The 21790-nt window shown below is 44.2% G+C and overlaps 1 protein-coding gene across 1 annotated transcript in view; it reads right to left on the bottom strand.

Annotated features, from left to right (window-relative positions):
- Window positions 1–21790, bottom strand: part of POLR3B (RNA polymerase III subunit B) — a 104438-nt gene that overhangs the window by 21120 nt on the left and 61528 nt on the right. Inside the window, exons 20-23 of the mRNA XM_082740562.1 lie at window positions 15997–16206; window positions 13528–13686; window positions 11246–11363; window positions 9228–9370 (exon numbers count right to left, since the gene is read on the bottom strand). Of these exons, the coding sequence (XP_082596688.1) occupies window positions 9228–9370; window positions 11246–11363; window positions 13528–13686; window positions 15997–16206 (630 nt within the window). The remainder of the gene's footprint in view (window positions 1–9227; window positions 9371–11245; window positions 11364–13527; window positions 13687–15996; window positions 16207–21790) is intronic.

Here is a 21790-nt window from a genome sequence, read left to right on the forward strand (position 1 = left end):
TGATATATTGCTTTTTTTCCCCCCACATCAAAGGAGTCCACTTTTTCCTCCCTCGTTGTGAAGGGCAGCAAAAGTAGGAGGAAATCTGGAAATATAATAATTTGGTTTGTCTGCACTCTGAAGGGAAACTTAACCTGGGAACTCCTTAGGCTGACAGATAATTTCTGTTAAACATTCCTTTTTAAAAAAAGATCAGGAAATCCGCTCACCCTTCGCATGAATGAAATAACCATCAGAAAAAGCAAGGCTCAAGATTAAAAATGTTTGCCTTTGACGAGTTCCCTTCATACAGAACTTATACCAAAGCTCGAGAGGCAAAAATACGTAATTTTGACTTTAATAAAGAGTCTCATTATCCAATCACATATGTGAATGTCTTCTTCTACCTTCAACTCTGTGTACAAACTGAAGAATAATAAGAAGACAAACATAAAGAACATTCTAGATCTGCATTCTGCTCTGTTTTCCCCCATGCAGCATCACTGTGCCTCTACTGCTAAAGTCCCTCAAAGGTACCTAGAGGTCTAGAACACTTGGAAAAAAGGACAAGACTTCAGGGTTTTAATACTCTTCCCAGCTGAGGTCAAAACACACTGAACAAAACTTTCCTTCCATTGTAAGCCAATACAACAAGTGCACAACTTCGGTGTGTGGAAGTATTTTGCATTCTACCGAAGAGGGACTGCTCTAGAGATTCTTGATCAAAGGCCCAGCTCTTCTGGGGGGGGAGCGGATTCAGTGGCATTTAGGGATGAGATACAGAACAGGCTTCAGGAAAACCCAAAGGAGGGCTGTGCCGCACTGCAATTCTCTGAATTCCCTCATTCAAAAAGTGTGCGCAGAGGGACTCCTGCCTTTCGCTGAGGCTGGAGTCGTCTCTGCGCTCAGACACCCTCTTCTTCACGCAAGACTTCCTGCTCCGCACCTGGCTCTCTGCTCGCGTTCCTCCACTCCTGAGGTCATGGAAGGCGATGCTGCTTACGAGGCTGTGACGTTTTGAACAGCTCCTGCCCCAACACTTTGGTTCTTCAGCAGGCCTTCTCCGGTCAGCGACATCACTCTCTGCCTGTCGCCCGGCACGGACGTGCGCTCCCGACGACCCGGTGCTGGAGCTCCTGCTCCAGTCCGCCCCCCGCTCTGTCGTTGGCCCCCAGAGCTGGTACGACACCCGGCCCAGAACCATGGCCAAGTGGCCTCCACTTCCCATTTGTCTCCCTCAGCTACTCATGACGTCCCCCACCTTGGAGCTGATCAGGCTTGAGCAGGACAGTCAGTTCTGTGAACGTGGATTGAAGTCTCCTCTAATTGCTGGAGTGGAAATGCGATCTCCACACGCCACGTGCACCGGAGGAAACCTTGCTCACAACAGCTTCATCAAAGTGAACCGCTGACAAGGGGCGACAATCAGGCAATCTGCAGCACACGCTGCTTTCCGAACACCAGAGAGAACACATGCGATGCTCTCAGCACAGGAGGGAAAAAGAAACGGGCACGAAGATCCATTAAATCAAAATGATCCTCACATCTGCTCGTAGAACCCACATATGTGTCCACTTGTGGGTAATGCTATGAAGGACGAAATACTGTTTACAGACAATCCTGCCTTCCAGGAGTGAAAACGACGTCTGGCTAACTCGGCTCTTCCTCTGGCATGCGTCTGGGCCCAAAGAGAACCAGATCACTGCAGGAATCGTGGGATTCCCAGCATTAGGGAACACCGTCAGCTCATTTCACGACAACGTCACAGAGCAGGGCTGAGGCTGGGGACGACCTTCTCCATCCCCTTCACATCCCATTTGCCAACATCCAGCTATCCTAGGCCTGAAGCAGTTCCGGCTGCACTAAGGTGGCTGGGTATTACGGTTCCTTGCAGATGCCAAGAACTGTGTCCACCGCACGTGAATGCTCCAAACCAGCTCACTGTCCTCACTGTCCCTTAGGGCCCTAACTATCCCAGCCAGCCAGAGGAATCAGGTGGAGGGTCAAAGTTGAGGGCGCAACAATTTACTTCCTTTTAGTATCTGCTCAAATTTTTGACAGAATTTTAACCAAGGCCATGAAAGCCTGGCCAGAGGACTGATGAAAAAAGGGAACAGGGACTGTGTTTTACAACGAATTGATGCTAGAAGGGAAGGGGTTCCTGACAAACACAGCTTTATGTTACTAGTATGTCTTAATAAGGGGGTTTGGCAGGTGGTTCTGGAACGAAGTATGCAAGGATTAGTATGGACTCCAGACTTGTGGCAGAGAACAGCCTGTAAACCTGCTTATCCAAGAATGGGAATTTTGAGAAAATGACCGCCTTAAGGAGGAGATATAGGAAAGTTGTAAGAAGTAAGAGGTGTCAGTTTCAAGAAAAGATTGTTTCTCTCAAGGCGGGGGGATTCCCAGGGAATACTCCGATCTGGGGGCAGAGTGAATCAGAAGAGACAAGAGTGCCCTTTGATGAGATTTACCAGAGTAGGAAATGTACCCAGACCAAAAACCTGGATTTGAATCCTGACTCTGCCAGCAAGGAGCTGCGGTTGGCAAGCTACTCATCATCTCCCTGAGCCTCACGGTTCAGGTTCTACAGAGTAGGAGTAACGATACCAATTAGACTGTGAAGATTAAGGACAGAAGGAAAATGCTTGTAACATACTAACACAGAAGGCAAAAAGTGCTACAAATTTTCATGCACACGAAGCCCACATTTTATCCGCAGCCTTAACCGCTCCCTGGAGCTCCAGACTCCATATCCAAGTGCACATCTAACACATCTAACATCCTTACTTGGAGGCTCCCAGGGTTCTCTCAGACCTGAGGTCCCAAATCCTCAACCCCTGCCCCAGCCTAATTCCCAACACCCCCTCTCAGTCCACCGCTGCCTGGTAAACAGCAGCAGCAGCTGCTCAGGCCTCGTCCTCACCTTCAGCTCCTGCCCTTCCTCGCCCAACACCTCAGCCATCAGCTGGTCCTGCTGGCCGGGCCTCCAGAGCACCCCCCGAGGGCATCCCTTGCCCCCACTCTGGCAGTGTTCCTCCTGGGCACACACTCCCAATCCAGGAGAGGACAGACCCTGTTGGTCCTGCTGACTACTGCATTTCCCGTACCCAGAACAGTGCCTGCCTGGGACACAGTGAAAGCGCAATCAATGAACAAGCTAATGACATCAGCACCTGAGATGATCCTCTATCACCTCAAGTTCAATGAGACAAAGCCGCTTAAAGCCAGGCCCAGGGGCTCCTTCCTGTTTGTTCCTGTGGGTCAAGGAACCCCGTGACTCGCCCACCCATTTCCCCAGCCCCGCTGCATCCACCTCACCCAGTCTCGAGCCTTCCCTTCCTGCCCGCTCTGCGAGGGACCGGGGACAGACCTGACAGCGGCCGCCCACCTTTCCTGGCTGCTGGCCGTGCACCAGACACTGGCTTTGCTGCTTTACACACATCAATTCCTTCAATCACAGGGACAACTCCTAGGCAACTGTCCCCATTTCAAAGACGGGGGGACCAAGGCATAAAGAGAAAACAGCTCGTTTGGTTAGGGCTCAAGACCTCTACCTCTTTGTCCCACTACTTCCCAACCGGAAGCCCTTCTTTAAATGCTGAACAGAGGGCGGCCATGCAGCAAAGGGGAAGGCATCCGTTTACGCCCCACACAGGACACGCTCCAGAACAGCGCACATGGAACGCCACGGAACCATCCGAATGGGAGCACCCAGAGCAGCTGCCCCGGAAAGCAGGAGGGGCTTCCCCTCACCGGCACACACAAAGTGGAAAACCACCTGCCAAAGATAAGCTAAAAGAATTCTTATTCCAGGAAGATGGACCCAGACCAGACTTTTAAAAGGTCTTTTCGAACTCCAAGATTTTATTCTTACCCACTAATAACTCCCACCTGCTCTCTCACTACTGGTCTTCCTCATGACATTTAGCCTGTGGCCACATGTGACCCTTTGTACTCCTCTTGCTGCTTCAGGGGCAGAGACAACTCTTGTTGGGCCTTAGCAGAGGCGGCATGTCCTTTCTAGCTCCTATGAGCCCAGCAGAGTTTTGAACCCACAATGGTGATTGAAATACAACCAAACAGATTTCTCTGGGGCTGTCAAGACACATTCCATCCGTGCCCGGGGTGGGCATGCAATACTTAGTGACTCGGCTGGAAAAGCCCAGGGGGCTTGTGATTTCAGGTATGCCTGGGGAGCTGGAGCCTTGGGTGGTGAGGCTCCGACACCAGTCTAGACAACGATGACCCATCCCACTTCTGATATTTATGAGGAAGAATAAGTTGCACTAATTTGGGGAAGATGATTTTGGCTTATTGTGTCTGTACATTTAAGATACTCTACTTACTAAATTATTCCACAAACACAGCCACGGGAAACCACATTATAGGCAAAGTGTGTGCTGGGTGCTTTGGAAGTAAAATAAATTAGTAGGGTGTGTTTCCTATCCTCAGTGAACCTAAAATGTACTTACCTAAGTTAGCCAACAGGGTATTCTGGATATTTAAGCACATATAAAATTATTTTAACAGAAACACAATGACAATCAGACCCGAAAACACACAGAAGGGGAAGACTCAAGGAATATAGCCAATTAGGAACAGAAGAAAGCTGAAAAGAAAAAAACAAAAACAGAAACAAAAAACTAAAACTAAAAATGAAAATAATGCTAAAAATATATACTCACTGCTATAAAAAAGTCTAAAAATTAAACTTAAAATTTTTACTATAAATTAAAATAGGTTAAAAAAAAATCTGGAAACTAGGGGTGCCTGGGTGGGCTCAGTGGGTTAAAGCCTGTGCTTTCGGCTCAGGTCATGACCCCAGGGTCCTGAGATGAGCCTGCTTCCTCCTCTTTCTCTGCCTGTCTCTCTGCCTACGTGTGATCTCCCTCTGTCAAACAAATAAATAAAATCTTTTTAAAAAAATCTGGAAACTAAAATTCAAATCTCCTACAAAGAAAATCAAGAAGGTAAGGAAATAGACAATGAGGAACATGATGAAGGGAGATTATCAACAAAATAAGAGAATGTCTGAAAATGGAAGGACCCTGAACTTCCAGAAAGGGTACCTAATTTCCTAGGAGAAGAAATGAAAATTTTAGAATTCCCAGAACAGAAGAAGGATAGTAAAAGCTTTGTGGGGAGGGGGAGGCAAGTGAGGAGGGGGAAGGCAGGGAAAGAGAGTGAAACAGGGCGCACATACACACAGATCAGGAAAAATAATGTAACATGGAATCCAGACAATAATGCAGCAATGTCATTAGAATCTTAGAGTAAAGAATTTTTTAATCTAGAATTCTATAACCAACCAGAATAGAAATCAAGTATGAAGGCAGAACATGTTCAGATATACACGATCTTAAAAAAACAAAACACAAAAAAAACTTCTAGTGCATCCTTTCTCAAGCAATTGAATGAACAGACTATTCCACTGTGGAGGAAGGTCGGGCGTGGGGATGACATGGGATGAGCCAAGCAAAAGGGGTTCAAATGGGAATTCCATACGTGACTACCACTTAGCACATCTAGCGTGTCTTATGGAATGTGTCCCCCACCTTCAGATTCCTATGGTGAAGTCCTAACCCCCAGGAGACCTCCGAATGTGACCCTATTTGGAGACAGGGTCTTTAAAGAGGACATTAAGGCTAAATGAGGTCATGGGGTGGGCCGTAATCCAATATGGCTGTCCCTGTAAGAAGAGGGAGAGCCATCAGGGTTCAGGCACACAGAGAAAAAAGACCGTGTGAGGACACAGGGCCACATGGCTGCCTGCAAGCCACAGAAAGAGGTAGGAGAAGCCAAACCTGCCATGGCCTTGACCTTAGACTTCAGGCTCCAGAACTGTGAGACAATAAATTTCTGTTGTTTAAGTGCTCAGTCTGTGGTATCTGGTTAGAGCAAACTAACGCAGAGTACTTTCTAACCTTTCTTGAAAACATTTCTGGGGCACACAGATGAGGTCTCTCAGGACCCCTGCTGAGCCAGGCTCCACTCCCCTGGCCTATGGGGACCCATTCTGAACCCACTGACCGGGAAGCTGGGGCTTAGAGGAAAACCACTGCAGTGGGGAGCAGGAAGAACGGCGCTGAAGACGGGGGCTTCTGGTGGAGGGAAATGGTCCTAGCAGACGAGTGGTCACGTGGGAAATTTTGTTGAGAGGCTGTTGATGGTAGGAAACACGGGAACGAGAATAAGAAAATGGAGCAAATTTTAAAAACAAGGTAATTATTAACTTCTGAAAAAAAGTACAGTTACACAATAGAGAAAACACATTCAACTACTTGGTTTGGGGGTGAACAATATTTATGTGATCATAATAATGCAATTCAAATAATTAAATAATTAAATCGCCCCCAATTATGACACATCTGTGCAGGGAATGGAGGTCGGGAGTAAGAAAGAGAGGCAGTGAAATGCTCGCTCCCCCTGTCACCCATCACGGAAAATCAATAGGTCATCTCTACAATGGATGAATGAAGATTCAGCTGCTTAAAAATATTATTCTGAAATACGAAGGTAAAAAGGAGAAGAAATTGCTTCTGGGAACCAGAACTGGAGAAAACGCAGAGACTGTTTTTCAGTTTTTTAGTTCAAACCCCCTTTTTGTACTATTTGACCTTTTAAACCAGTGCATTTATTATCTGATTTAAAAAAACATACTTAAACAAAAACCATGCTTAGGTACGGGTCCTACATCATCCTTCCATCACTTTCTTAAGGCTTACGCTACCTGTTTTTTGTTTGCCCATTTTCTCCCCATCTTTTCAATAAATCTGATGAAGCTGTAAGAGAAGGGGGTATCAAGGGAAATCGAGGCTAATCAGGTTTTCATCCTTGGATTAAAAGCCATCTGGAAAAGAAAACTAGTGAGATAAACTCCTCACTACAAGTGAAAGGTCACCTAACCCCAAGAGAGCTTCTTTCTGTTTCGTGGAGATGTACAAAATCAAGCCCCACTAAGGTTGAACCAATCTCCAAAATCTGCTGTGTCACATCATTGCAGACTGGAAACCACTTCTGTCAATGAACATTATCCCTATCATACTAATAGTCTGACAAATGTGAGAGCACAAAGACCTGCTAACACTTTACCTGTGCCTGTACAGGTCTGTGTTTACAGCAGCTTATGAACAAGTGTGTTTCTCATTTTCAAAAGTACTGTTTTGTCTACACTATACACATGCATGCTCACATATTATCTATAGATGATAACCTGAGTAAAATCAGTCCATCAAGAGGACCACATCTGTCCCCTTTCATTTCCCTACCTTCAATTTACTCATATATTCAACCATTATCAACTACCTATCAGGTATCCTCCATGAGAAAGGCTCTATCAGGCTTCATGAAAATACAAGCATATGACCTCTGTCCTCAAGTTTAGTGAAGTTACAGAACAGAGTGGATAATCGCTGAAATGTTTGCCAGCCTTCCACTCTTTGCGTAATACTCCAGTGGAATAAAACATGAGGACTTGGATATCTGAAGTTTGTAAACAGATTCAGAATGGAAACTTTCTCTTACAGGGTGCATTCTTGTAAATTATCCAGTGCCAACATTTTATACGAAGAGTACCAAACTTTGCCCTTATCCAGGGAACAGGTCAAGTGAAATAGAGGCTGTGAACAAGATTATGGAATAATTTAGGAGCGCATCTCAGAAACTGTCTAGACCTAGAGAAAGGGAGAACTAGTTTCAATACAGAGAATTTGTTTTTCACTGACTAGCGGCAGAAAACACTAGAATCTCAAGAAATGTTTACAAACACTGAAAAGGTATGAAGAGTTAGCATCTTAGGGAATTGTATGAAGTAGAAGTGTCAAATTCACATGAATAAAATGAATTTTTTTTAATAAGATACTGACAGGCCAAAACAATCTTGTGTCTGTTATCTGAACTAAAAATGTTTTTGATGAAACAGTTATCTTGGTCTGGAACAGTTTCACTGATGGAAGGAATGACAACTAAGGCTGGATTCATTTGACTAAACAAATTGTCATAGACACTTGCTTAGCAAATAAAAATTGAAATCAGCAGGAACATAAAATGCAATTATCTCTAGACCTATCAATTAAAAACAAGAAGACAATGCACTAGGAATTTACCAGTGAAGAGGAAAGCAGAAGGCATGACAAGCAGCATCTGTGATCTAGTGCTCGCTGTTCTCTTCTTGAGCACCTACTGTGTTCCCGGCACAACACTTAACTGCTTGCCACCCAGCACAGCACAGTTTTCAGGAAGGAGCGTGGACTCTGGAGACGGACGGCGAGGGCTCAAAAACCACATCTACCACCGACTGGGGACACCAGGCAAGCGAGTCACGTCAGTGCACCTCTAATATGCAGAAGAAAACAGCACTGACTTCCCAGGACTGGGTAAGTCGGTACATGGAAAGTGCGGAGAACACTGCCCGGCACACAGTCAGTGCCACCAAAGTGTTCTTTGCTCCAGTGGTTCTTCAACGAGGTAAGCGGCAGACACGCCACAGTTAAACCCGGCGGAGCCAACGTTCCACTCAGCAGCGTGGTAGATATACAACTAAAAGGGACCCTACTGAGAATAAGTTAATCAGTAGTGACACCGTGCTGTTTCCTGAAGATAAGAAGACAAAACAAAGCCACGAGTGCAGGAGAACTCAGCGGCAACCACCAGCGAGGAATGGGGCTCGGCAGCGCGGTCTGGTGGAGAAACCCATCCAGGAGCGGGACCACGGGGCAGGGGGCAAGAAGGGCGCTGCGTGGGTGTCGGGAGACCTGGGCTGCCGGTCGGCACCTCGGCCTGGCTACCGGCACCCGGGCTCTGTGCTTCCTCACACCTCCCCATGGGGCCTGAAGGCACCTTCCTGTGCTGACCTCCTACAATACCATGGCCCAACAGACAGCACTGGAAATATGCACCTTCCATGAGATATAGGTCTTGCTATTTATTTTTTCAAACAGCTACCTGCACTTTAGTGGGTATACTGTCTAGAATGGGATCATAATCTTGGCGGAGGAGCAGTTGCTAGAGAAGGAGATAAAGACAAAGAGAGGCAATTCTGTGGTACATTTTTTCAATGCCATTAACGTATCAACAGGTTAACCTAAGGCACAAAGCAAGCATAATTTTGATCCCAATGTAATAATTTTTTCAATGGACTAAATTTTCTTTAACGGGGGAAGGTTATACAACATTTCTCGTGTATGTGGTTAATAAGTACTGTTTCTGGTTTTATAAACAAGTTGAAGAATGATACAATTTACCTTTTTGCCCGTGACGGCTGCTGAATTTGTCTCCAATCTCTGGACGCCTGGTCTGTCTCAGCAGCATTTTGATCAGAAAAGCATCTTCGGCATTTGAAGAGATCATCACTTTTTCAATATATGAATCCGTTGCCCCTTTGTAGCTAATATTAAGAGGAAGTCATCAAAATAGTTTTCAAACTGCCTTTCGTGAACCTATCGCTCACAGGTCATATTTTATTTAATATCAACCACAAAATGTTTCGACATTTCTATTCTGGACTCTGAAACGTGCCTTTTGTTTCTCAACATTAAATTCTAAGGTTACAATTTCCCTTTTACAGTCCTGGTCTGAAATGGCTAACATTTAGTGAACACTTATTACGAGGGAGGCTTAAGGCAATGTAACCCACTCCACACATATTCACACACGGCTACTCCCTTATTGCAGACAAGGGAAAGGGATGCTTGGACACCAAGAGTGGCAGCTTGGAAGGATCACAGAGCTCCCAGGGAGGTTTCCTTTTCTTTTAAGGATAAGAAATATGTGAGCACACTTTCTAGCCTCCAGGGAAGGAATTGATAGAAAACTCGTTGAAGATATGGAAGGACAGAAAAGAAAATGACAGTCAGGTCCCTAAAAAGGTCTAGATTAAATGAAGAACCCAGGAAAGTGGAGGGGCAAGCTTTGAAGAGGAAAAAAGCTCTCCTCCTCCAGGACAGGAAGAAAACCAGCTAGCACAACCGCCTCTGTCATTCTGAAACAGCTTTTGCTCTGTAGGATTGGGTGCAAGGGTCCCGACCCCTCCCCTAAGTAGAGGGCCCACTTTCTCCCCTGTGCTCCGACTGCACAGACAAATCCATGGCACCCACAGCAAGGCAGCATTTAGCATATTGGGCAGGAGTTGGGCTCTGAAGCCAGACTGCGAGAGTTCAAATCCTGACTGCCACTTGTAGCTGTGTGACCCCGGTAAATTATTTAACCTGTTTCTGTCTTTCAAACAAGGCCATGTAGAGAGCCTGGTTCACAGGGTAGTGGTAAGAACAAATGAGCTAACACCTGTATGATGCCCAGAATGGTAGCTGGTACAGTGAACATTCTCGGCTAAACCATGAAGGATGATCTGATGGTCCCCGTACTTAGGCGTTTGTGTAGGTCTTTGCTAACTAGATGCAGCTCTTTGCAGGCAAGGCTGGTGGTATCTCTCAGCAATGTGTCCCTGGGACATGCAGCACTGTGGCTGGCCCGGAGCAGACCTCGGCTGTGTGCTGAAAGGATCTGCTGGACTGCCTTCCGCTGTCCAGGAATCCAGCTCTCCTGTGTCACGCCCTGGCTCACCTCTTGAACTGGATTAACTCAGTTCCTGGCCTAGACTGAATATCCTGTTACTCCTTTTAGTTTTATGTGCCAGTGTGGCTGCTACCATTGGCCCGTGGCTCATCTCATAAGGTCTCGTATCTCACTGTATTCGAGAGCCCAGAGGACATCTGGAAACTAACAAGCACTAGTCTCTCATTGTTCAGATGAAAGCACCGAGCCCAAGAGTTTGAGTGCTTCACCCACGTAAGGTAACCCACGGCACACCCAGTATGAAAGCCCAGCCTTCATCCACCCTGATGGTGACGCCACACTGCAGCCAGTGCGTTTTATTTATTTACTTCTTTCACACAAATCTGATCGTATCACTATCTACAGAATTAACTCCCGAGTACTGCACAGCCTCGTCCCAGCAGGGCACACTGGTCCTCCAAACCCAGGTGCTCCTCTGCCTGTGGGGCCTTCCCACTCACTGTCCCCTTACCTGGAACCCCTGCCTATCTGGCCCCGAACTCAAGCCCAGGCTGGAAGGCCCCCACGATTCCACAGATGAGATTTTCCTTCCATGCCATGCTGTCTCCACAGGAGAACTATTACTACCCCGAACTGTCATTTCTCCTCTCTAACCCTCCAAGAGTAACTTCTCATTTCCCCTAGCCCTTCTCTCTCTCTGTCTTTTTTGAATCTTCCTACGTATTTCCGAGGTACAACCAATACCTACGTGATGGGCACATCCTTGTACTGCGGCTGCTGGGGCACATTACTTCCTTCCAGAGGAATCTGAGTTACTGTGGGCATGGACTTATTGACCAGCACTTGCTTGTTTTCTACCTTCTCACCTAAGAAGAAGAGAAAGGAATCATAGCCCGGTCATTACCATCTCTGTGGAATACAAACATTACTGTAGCCTACAACTATGCGGTTAGATTGGTCCATGAAATGCACACAAGGAAGGAAAAAGCCAATTCCATGTGAGCTAGAGTTCAACAGGACTCGTCTAGAACTGTGCCAGACCATTTGAAAAATCAGATGAGCACACAGGTGTAAAAGGTCAAGAAACTGATTTAGGGGACCATACTAACTTCATGTCAATAAGTGGCAATTTTATTTATTTTTAAAAGATTTTATTTCTTCATTTATTTTAGAGAGAGCATTCATGTGCGTGCAAGTGGGGGGAAGGGCAGAGTCGGGGAGAGAATCTCAAGCAGACTCTGCGCCGAGCCCAGAGCCGGACACAGGGCTTGATCTCATGACCCTGAGATTTTGACCTGAGCCAAAACAAAGAGTCAGGCACTCAACCGACTTGAGACACCAGGGGCCCCAGTAAGTGGCAGTTTTATAGATCTCTAGGGTGTTGGAACAAGTCCGGGCCACTTACTTCTATTAGTAGTTATTTCAACCAATAGTAAGTCACTGCCGACCTAACTTGGACAATGAGGAAATCAAAATATTTCATTGATTTTTTCTGCTCTTCTCACCTCTCTCTGCATCTTTTCCTGGTAAGCTCAAAGGCCAAGAACTACAGTACTGTCATGGCACTACCTTCCAAACCACATGACCCAGGTTAAGAGGGAAACAACTGCAGCAAGGCAGAGGGGAAGCCGTGCACCACGGGGCTGTGGGCACAGTGGACACAGCACTCACCATCCGTGCACCATCCGGACGAGTCGCGTGGCTCTCCCCTCCCGGCGGCCTCCCCTCACCCCCGGGCTCCACCTCACTGCGGCTCCCATTACCTGCTCTGCTGGTGTCCCCTGTTTTGGCCCCTTTCTACTCTTTTCTCCACACTGTGATCAGAATGATCATTTCAAAATGCCATCGGATCACAGCATTGGTTTTAGGATCATAATGAAAATAGTGAGCGTGGCTGCTCCGCAGGGAGCCTGCTTCCTCCTCTCTCTCTCTCTGCCTACCTGCCATCTCTCTCTGTCAAATAAATAAATAAAATCTTTAAAAAAGAAGAAAAAGAAAATAGCGTGGTTGCAAAGCCTGTGTCTGGGCCCTGCCCCTCCCTCTCTCTCCCTCCAGATCCACGTTTAGCATCCTCCCCTGTACTCTCCCAGTGGCCTCCTTTCGGAAGTTTTGACTAACGAGCCCTGCAGCTTAATAGTTATACAAGCCCTTGCACAGCTCAGAATACACTCTTCTCCCTATCTGCTAGTTACCTGCACTTATCCGCCAGATCTCAGCTCTGCTTCCTTACGGAAGGCTACCCCAAGCTTCCTGCCTAGGTCAGATCCTCTTGCTATCAAATGCCCTCCTAGTTCTTTACAGGATTCCTTAACCCGGCTGTGACTGGATATAGGTTCACATATGACCCTTTGGTCAATGCCTGTCTCCGCACTGGCCTGCCTGTAAGACTCACAAGGGCGACTGCTGTGGGCTGCATCAGCAAAGTTCATTACAAGTTTGTAATTATAATGGTGTCCCACATTTTAGGGGAAGAAGATTCTAAGAAAGCTGGTCTAAGCTAAATGCACAAATGATGACGTGCCAGTGTAAATGTAGGGACAGGACCTTCTTCTAAACAACCCCTTAAAGTGGCTCTTCTGAGATTCAAAATTTTAAGTAGAGAAGCATAACTAGGACTACTATGTAGAAATATATGCACAGAAAAACAGACTGGAAGGGAAATTCATCAAAAAGGACCACACTGGGTGCCCGGGCGGCTCAGTCGGCTGAGCACCTGACTCTTGATTTCAGCTCAGGTCATGATCTCAGGGTTGTGGTATCAAGCCTGTGTCCGGCTCCGCGCTTAGTGGGCAGTCTGCCTGAGATGCCTTCCCTGTCCCTCTGTCCCTCCCCATGTTTGCATGCTATCTCTCTCCAATTTAAAAAACAAACAAAAAACACTTTTTAAAAAAATGACCTCACTGATTGAGTTAGGAAAGTGGTTTTGTAAGTTGTTATCTTTTCTCTTCTCTGTTTACCGAATATTAAGAAATATTGCTGAATAACTTTCATATTTCAAAAATATAAATGTTTCTTTAAAAAGGCCCTTACCTGGAGAACAAATACCATCTGCATCTAAAATTTCGTGTCGCCAGATGGGTTTCCTTGTGGCAGCGTCCAACATCGGCCCCATCACTTTATCAAAGGTCTGATTGGTATAGCGTTTCAACGTACATTTAGCATTTTTATATACAAGGCAACGCCCAAAGCCTAAAATGAAACCCCAACAGGGATAAGAACGACCAACAGGACTAGGAGAAAATGAGATTTGTGTTAGTGAACACCCACTCCCCCAAACATGTTCTACATTTGGCTAATCTGGGATCTAATCATCTCAAGAGCTGGCTCAGGGCTTCCCTCCCCAATCCCCCACCTACATAAACACTGACATCTCTACAACCACGTGTCAGCATGAAAGAGACCTTGTCTGAGTGTCACTGTGATTCTTTTGGAGCACAGAGCCACAGAGTACGGGGACTAGAAAGGGCCCCGGAGGCCACCTGGCTTACCCTCGCTGTCTACAGGAGCTATGAGTGCTACAAAATGAGGTCCAGGGAAGTGACGTGACCAAGGTCACTCAGTAAGTTGGTGGCAGAATTAAAACATGTCAAGTCTACTGGTCAGCCACAACCCTTCTTCCTACACATCCTTCTGGTGCCTCACTTCCGCTAACCTGCTCTGAGAAGTTTTCCTTTTCCTGATTGACATTCAGAGGAAGTCCCAAACAAGGAAACAAAAGATTAACTTTTCTCCAAAGAGGTGAGAAAATGAAAAGCAGCTGCAATCAAATGATTCTAAGGGGAGAAATCATTCGCCTGTGCCCTGATCAGAAGAGATCAGAGTTTATTCTGATTATATTTTTAGATCACATGTGTCTAGTGCATGAGGGGAAAGTCCTGAGACCAACTTACAAGCTAAATGCACATTATGAAAGATCAGCAACACGAACAGAAGGAAACCTTCACATGGAGCAGAAACTTCCAGCACTGAATCCCACAAGAAGATTCACGGCTTGCAGAGCTGCCCAGAAGAAGTGTCAACTCTTCAGCACTAAATATCATTTCCCAAGATTCTGTGACTGCATGTCTTTCTTTTTTCCTTTTTCTCCCTCTGGCCAAGCAGTTACTCTAAGCTGGATTTTCTCTAACCTCCCCAGGATATACTGAGCCATGTCAGAGGCTCACTGCAATAGGAAAAAGTCTCGGGAGTAAACACCAGCTATTACTGAGGTGATAAAATGCATGGTTGTAAAATCCTTCACTTAACGATCCTCCCTAAGGCAGAACTCTTACAAGAAATCTAAGAACGGGAGTTCGGAAGATCAGGAAAAAGTAGATTTCTAAATAAAACCCTGGTGCCCTAATGCAATTTTTAAAGAAGGTGACTGTGCGATGAAATAACTGATTTCTACATCTGGATGGTAGATGAAGATGTCAGTGTGGCCCCTAGTAAATTGTGTACAGCCATAATAAACTCCGCTCTGAGAGCCAGCTGCTTTGGAAACGTTACATGATCTTGAAATTCCATACAATGGCCATTAACTGCAACGTGCTGGAGTGCAGTGGGAATCTGAATGGGCTAAAATCAAAAAGTGTTTTCCTCTAAGCGTAAATGGACATTTTATTTACAGGTGATAGCTGAAAGGCTGGACGACAGTAAACTCAGATCATTAAATTGTGTTGTGGAGTTTCTGACAGATATCACAAAGTCTTCAGATTTCCACATAAACGTTACCAGTTAATCAGAAAGGAAAACATCTAGTTTTAAAGCATGGCTGTTGTCATTTGGAGGAAAAAAAGAGGCATAAATTAAGTGCAGCCAACATTAATGCCAAAGACACATGTCTAGGAGTACTATTATGGCTGCCTAGCAACTAGAGAGAGTGAAGGGGAAGGCAGAGTGGGCATGCCAGGGAGGAAAAAGAGAAACAGATTATGAAGAGACGAGTCAGACTTCAGGTCAGGTGACGGGTACCAACCTAGAAGTGGTGACTTGCAAAAGTAAACTGTCAAAAGGCAGACAAAGGGTTGCATAAATGCTAAGCGTTTGTGTGTTTGTATTTTTAACTTTCAGCATTTTGCTAACAAAAAGGTATGAACACTGTGGGGCTGAAACACAGAATTAACAAAAATTGCCTTTAACACAGAAATACTACTACTGACTTCTCAGTTTGTTGCTGAACATATAACTAGACAGATTTAAACACCGCCTTTCATTTATTAGAATTTCTGCTAGGAAATAAATTCTTGCATGTTTTCTGTTGAGGAACTGTCTCAAACTACCAATAAAGTAAAATATAGGAAAAACACATTCAGTAATTCATTTGACAAATTACCTCTACATAATATTCATTAAAAAAGTCAACACCGAAACCTAGCCGCCTCCTGTTTGTATGTTATAAAATTCAAATCACTTGAAGCCAACGTTAACATTTTGACACCAGGTGATTTTTAACAGATTGTCCTTATGCCTGAACTCTGCAGAGTGCCTCTGGTGTCAGAGCTCTGAAAACCCACTTACCCCTGTCCAAGGAGGCCTTGTTTAAAACCAGGGCGTCTTCAATATCATAGCCGCTGTAACTCATCACGGCAACTGTTGCATTCTGTCCGGCTGGAAGTTTCTCAAACTCTATCAACTCAATGGTCTTTGTTTTAACCATGGGTTTTTGTGGGTATGCTAGCAGATACATGAGAGTATCGATTCTGTTCCGCTGGTTGTATCCAATGGTACCTTCATGATATTGGAGAAAGCAAAATGCAACATTCTATTATGTCAAATAATTAGGTAGCCAAGAATATAGAGATGGAAAAGAAAATCCCACATTATTTTCACTAATTAACATGAAGAAAACTTCAGGTTAAATATTTCAAAAGCAAGACTCTCACAGTGCCTACCGACATTTAAAAGCATTTTTTTTTCCCTCAGTAATGTTAAAAGTTCTGTGAAGAAGAAAAAAAACACACCCAAGGTATTAGAACATAAGTAACTTCAACCTACTGGTTGTGAAATTAACCAGGGAGGCCAACAGTTCTGCACTCAGTTCTACTATGTTGCAGACCCATTCCCAAAGCTGTTCTGGAAGGTAATTAGAAACCAACTTCAGTGCTGACAGGCAACGATATTACAGAATAGGACAAACAGATCCATTCCATAAAAAGAAATCAACTATTACAAAAGTTCTAAATAAAAAAGAAAACAGAAGACAAGGAAAGACAAGAAAGGAAGGAAGGAAAAGGAGGAAAGTGAAAGCAGAGGAGGGTGGATTTACTCATCTACTTAACTCTTCATTTACAAAGTACTGAATAAACACTACTCTGTTTCCAACACCAGAGATAAAGTGGTCCTCAGGGGAAAATCCAGGGTCTGGTTCAATCAGGTATAGACTTTCAGGTCCTTAGCAATCAGGCTTTCCACCTCACTGGACCTTGGAAGGTTGTTACTATCAATTGGAAGTGAAATCAGAATGTTACCCTTTCTCCCTCTTCCCCAAAGGGGTTCACTAGGGTTCACAGACTTCCACCAAAAAAAGGGCTTCACTCTCCTGGTCTTGTGAATACAATACACTCTCCTACTCAGAGATCTTAGAATGGGGACTCGCATTTGCCCTACTACTAAACCCACGTGTGGGCTACGCTGCCTCTTTAACTTCTCCTGGGTATCTCTTCTTTTCCCTTGAATGGCTAAGAAGGTAGCCTTACTTCTCTTTTTCTCTTGCACAGGCTTCCATGGCGACACATCCTCAACACCCACACACCCCAAGAAGCCTAAGTATCATTTAATGGAGTTCGGTTCTAAGAGAAACAGATAACCAAAACTTGGTATTTGTCTCCTGCACCTTTTTCTCCCATTTGTGGCATAAAATCAATGGTGATTTCAATTCAGGGATGAAAATAACCTATTCAGGCAGCAAAAATGACATGGCACTCCTTGACAATTATTACTGAAAGAAATAATGAAATCTCTAGGATATGAACACCTAGTACAGTGGGGAGCCCACTACAGCTGCTCCATAAATGTCAGTAAATGAAACCGAACCGCATTATACTTTTTTTTTTTTTTAAGATTTACTTATTTATTTGACAGAGAGATCACAAGTAGGCAGAGAGGCAGGCGGGGGGCAGGTGGGGGGGCAGGCTCTCCACTGAGCAGAGAGCCCGATGCGGGGCTCGATCCCAGAACCCTGGGATCATGACCCGAACCGAAAGCAGAGGCTTTAACCCACTGAGCCACCCAGGTGCCCCTACTTTTCATGATAGTATGTTTGTACGTAAATCTCGGGAAATTTATCATGAACTGTTTCTTGAGTTTACACTTATAAACTGCCCATTAATTTATGTTACTTTAGTGCCAACTAATAAACTGGGCCAGACACCTGGTAATAGATCACTTACTGTTTTAGAAATAAAATGCCTGTTGCCTGGATCATGGTAAAGTTCACTAACAATAAGTTTGTCCTTTTACATGAAATCACTTAAAATTTATGTCAAGATTTCAGCTCCAATTGTACACTTCACCCAGCTTGAGCTGAGGTTTCAGGCAATGTCCCACCAGGCTGCCAAACACGGCTTCTGAAACCTGAGACAGGCGTGATTATGCAGCAGGGAAGCGTTCACGGCTGCGCCTCCCAACAATGGCCAGAGAGACTGGCTCCTGCTGGAAACTGTGCTACCGGACCCAGAACGCAATTCTCAGGCATCACAACTGAATGGATGCACAGCAAAATGGTTTAGCAAATGTTTGGTGCTTATGATCTCATCAGAAATTTTCTTCAAAGACTTTTTAAAGAACTCGCAGGGGTACACACATGGATATATGTGTTTAGCTGTACTGACAGGCATGTTGGTGGAAACAAGATTATAAGCTATGACTTCTCTATTCTAAAACCTCAAAATGCCATCGCACCCCACATTTTTGTAAAAATCCTGAATGACTATTTTGCCAATAAGCGATCTTTTCTTGAGAAAATGTCATGCGGACATTAAAAGACTAGTCTGGGTGAAGTACGCGCCCAAACTAGGATGCCTCTTACTATTTTCAGCTTTCTTTATTAAAACGGGCATTGCATGTACGTAATAAATCAACACGATGAGAGTATCTGTTGGCAGGGTTCTCCCTCCACTGTCCAATGTTGCTGTAACTTCAGTCTTCGGGGCTATACCTATAGACTCATTTCCTTACTACCCAGGACATGATCCTTCTTATAAAATCATATTTTCTTACTCATAACTTTCTTAAGAAGCCACAGGATGGCACTGTAAGGCATGTCCCTGTAGGTTACAATTATTTTAAGACGGGATGAAAAAAGGTTAGTAAACATACGTACAGCTGAGACTGAATAGCTTAAGAAATGTATACTGAAAAACAATGAAGTTTTATGCATTTAACTATTTTTTTCTGTCTCCCTTTGCCCAATTTTTGAAAATGTAATAACATTATTAAATACAATAAACTTTAGCCATTTGAACTGTACAAAACTGATGAGTTCTGACAGATTCATGCCTTTGTAAAACCACCACCACAATCAAGATCCAGAACACTTCCGACACCCCCAAAAGATCCCACCCTCTGTTCCTGACCCCGGGGCAACCACGGCTCTGTTTATCATTACAGTTTGCATATTCTATAATTTTATATAAATGGAATCCTGCAGTATGAACTCCCATGCGGGTTTTTTCAACTTGGCTTAAGGATCCTGAGACCCGCCCAGGTGGCTGTATCACAGTCCACTCTCTGCCACCGTCGATAACTACTGCACTGTGTGTCTCTACGGTTTGTTCACCCGTTCAGCTGCTGCCAGATATGTGAACTGTTTCGTTTGGGGCACTTGTGCATAAAGCTGCCATGAACATTCACACGTAAGACTTTGTGTGTCCACTTCTTTTGGGCAAATACACAGGAGTGGAATTTCTGAGTGGTTTGGTAAGGGTATGGTTAACCTAAAAAACTGCTTGAGAATTTTCGGAAGTATTACACCGTTTACATTTGCACCAGCAGCGTATGCGCTTTGTAGCTGCTCCACTCTGGACACTTGGTGTGCCCGTCTTTTCCAATTCAGTTGTTCTAATGAGCAGGTGGTGGGGGTCTCAGTTTTAATTTACATCTACCTGACGACTAATAACATCGAACAGAGTTTCATGAGCTTACGCGTCATTCCTATTACTCTCTGTGAAGCGCCTGATTTTCATTTTTGCCATCTTTAAACCGAGTAGTCTCACCACTGAAGAGTTCTTACATGTAGCGGGCATAGATCCTTTATCAGATGTATATACTGCAAATACCTGCTCCCATTCTTTGGATTTGATGTCTTTCATATTCTTAACAGTGTCTTTCAAAGCGTAAAAGTTTAATTTTGAGAGTCTGAATTACTAATGTTTTTTTCTTTTTCACAGCCTGCGCTTTTTGAGTTCTAAGAAATCTCACTTAGGTTGTTCAAGGTCATGGAGACTTTTTGCCTATGCTTCTTTCTACACATTTTATGGATTTAGCTTTTACATTCTGAGCTATGATCCATTTTTCATGTTCATTTTCTGTATGGTTATGAGGGAGGAGTTGGTGATCATTTATTTCTATACAGATACACATACATACATGTTATTTTGTTGATAAGATTATCCTTTCCCCTGGAATTGTCTGATATTCACTGAAAATCTAATGCCCAAAGACATGTGGGTCTGTTTCTGGATTCCTGATTCTGTTCCACTGATCTATACATCCACCATTATGTCAGTATCACAGTGTCTTCATTACCGTGGCTTTCCAGCAAATCTTAAAGTCAAGTTGTATAAGCTTTCCAACTTAGTTCTTTTCAAAAACATGCACCAGATTTCTTAACAACTTTAATGTGCTAAGCCTACTGAGCTGGCATCCTGCTCGGCACCAAGGACACAATAAATAACACAGACCTAGTCCTGTCCTCGCAGTGCTTATATTCTACAGGCTAGCAGGGAAGGCGTGCGATTTTTAGCTGCTCCACATCCTCACTGATGCTGAGGAGGTCAGGACCCACCATGAAGGGGAAAAAGTGACATAAGAAGTTAGTTTCAACTGAGAAGAATTGTGTAAGTAGTACAGATAGCTACATTATGTCTTGCCCAGAAGACAGAATGTAACCTTTTCTAAGTTACTCAACCAAAGTGGGGTTCCCTCTCCTTGTCAGAAACAAAAAAGGTCCGTATTCTGTCTGACAGGGTTATTAGGATTAATTAAAAGAAATGTGTCTAAGTCATTTCAGTGGTCAGTAAGGGGCAACATTCACCAACAATACTACGAACGACAAACACACACCCCTGGGCCCTACACTATCACCCGTTCTGCCTCCCATTCTAACTTTACATACTAAACTACACTGCAACTTTATCTCCATTAAGTATTCATTATTTAACTTTCTAGTCTCAGGAAATATCGTATCATCTTATATCTGAAGTAGCTACAATGATTTCAATTTTTTTTGAACCAACAGTGAAATTCTAAAAAATGTAACTGCTAGAGATAATTTGGCCAACACATTTTTTTCACCTTGTATCCACCAAACGGATAAAGAATAAATTTTCTAAAAAAAAAAAAAAAAATTCAAACAGAAAGTTGAATGAAACAGGAGAAGGAGATATAGAGTGAAACAAAATTTTATGAGGATCTTTGCATATTATGTGATTTTAGGATCGCAAAATCTAGGTTATTTCTAGGACATTTCTTCCTAGTATAAATTGGGGAACATAAGAGAAGGAACTATCTGCTTTGGAACAAAATCTATTGAAAACAAAAACAAAAACAAACACAGAAGCTGCATTAGTTCCTGAGCTTAAAAAAAAAGTCTCAGCAATTTGGGGGTAAAAGAGGGTTGGGAAGAGCCTGTGGCTAGAGGAGGTATGTGATGCATATTCATTAACTGAGCTGATAGCGACTGCAAGATCCTTTTAACCAGGAGAAAGTGTTCCACTAGAGGATTGCCAACTAATAAAATGGACAGGATATGAAAGCGTGACTCATGCGGACTTGGCGTCTGGTGCCAGGGAGTCCATACAATGCAGCTCCAACACACAGCTTTTTACTTGCTGTGCTGAGTGACCCAGAGACCTCGCCATTTCCATCTGCGTCTACCTGGTTTCTTGCTCTGAACCTAGTCACCACAGAGCTGTATCACGGAAGGTTAGGTGTTCCTCAGTAGACAGTTAAAACAGAACATGGAAACCTGCACTTTATTAATAACTTAAAGAATCTTAGATTTAAGAAACACCTCTGCTGATGTTTCATGTTGACTACAATGTGCTCTTTCTTATGAAAGCTGAGGCTTTCAGTCTCTGCGCTTTGGGCTTGC

The sequence above is a fragment of the Mustela nivalis genome (genome assembly GCF_964662115.1).
Source record: "Mustela nivalis genome assembly, chromosome: 7".
Taxonomy (NCBI): Eukaryota; Metazoa; Chordata; class Mammalia; order Carnivora; family Mustelidae; genus Mustela; species Mustela nivalis.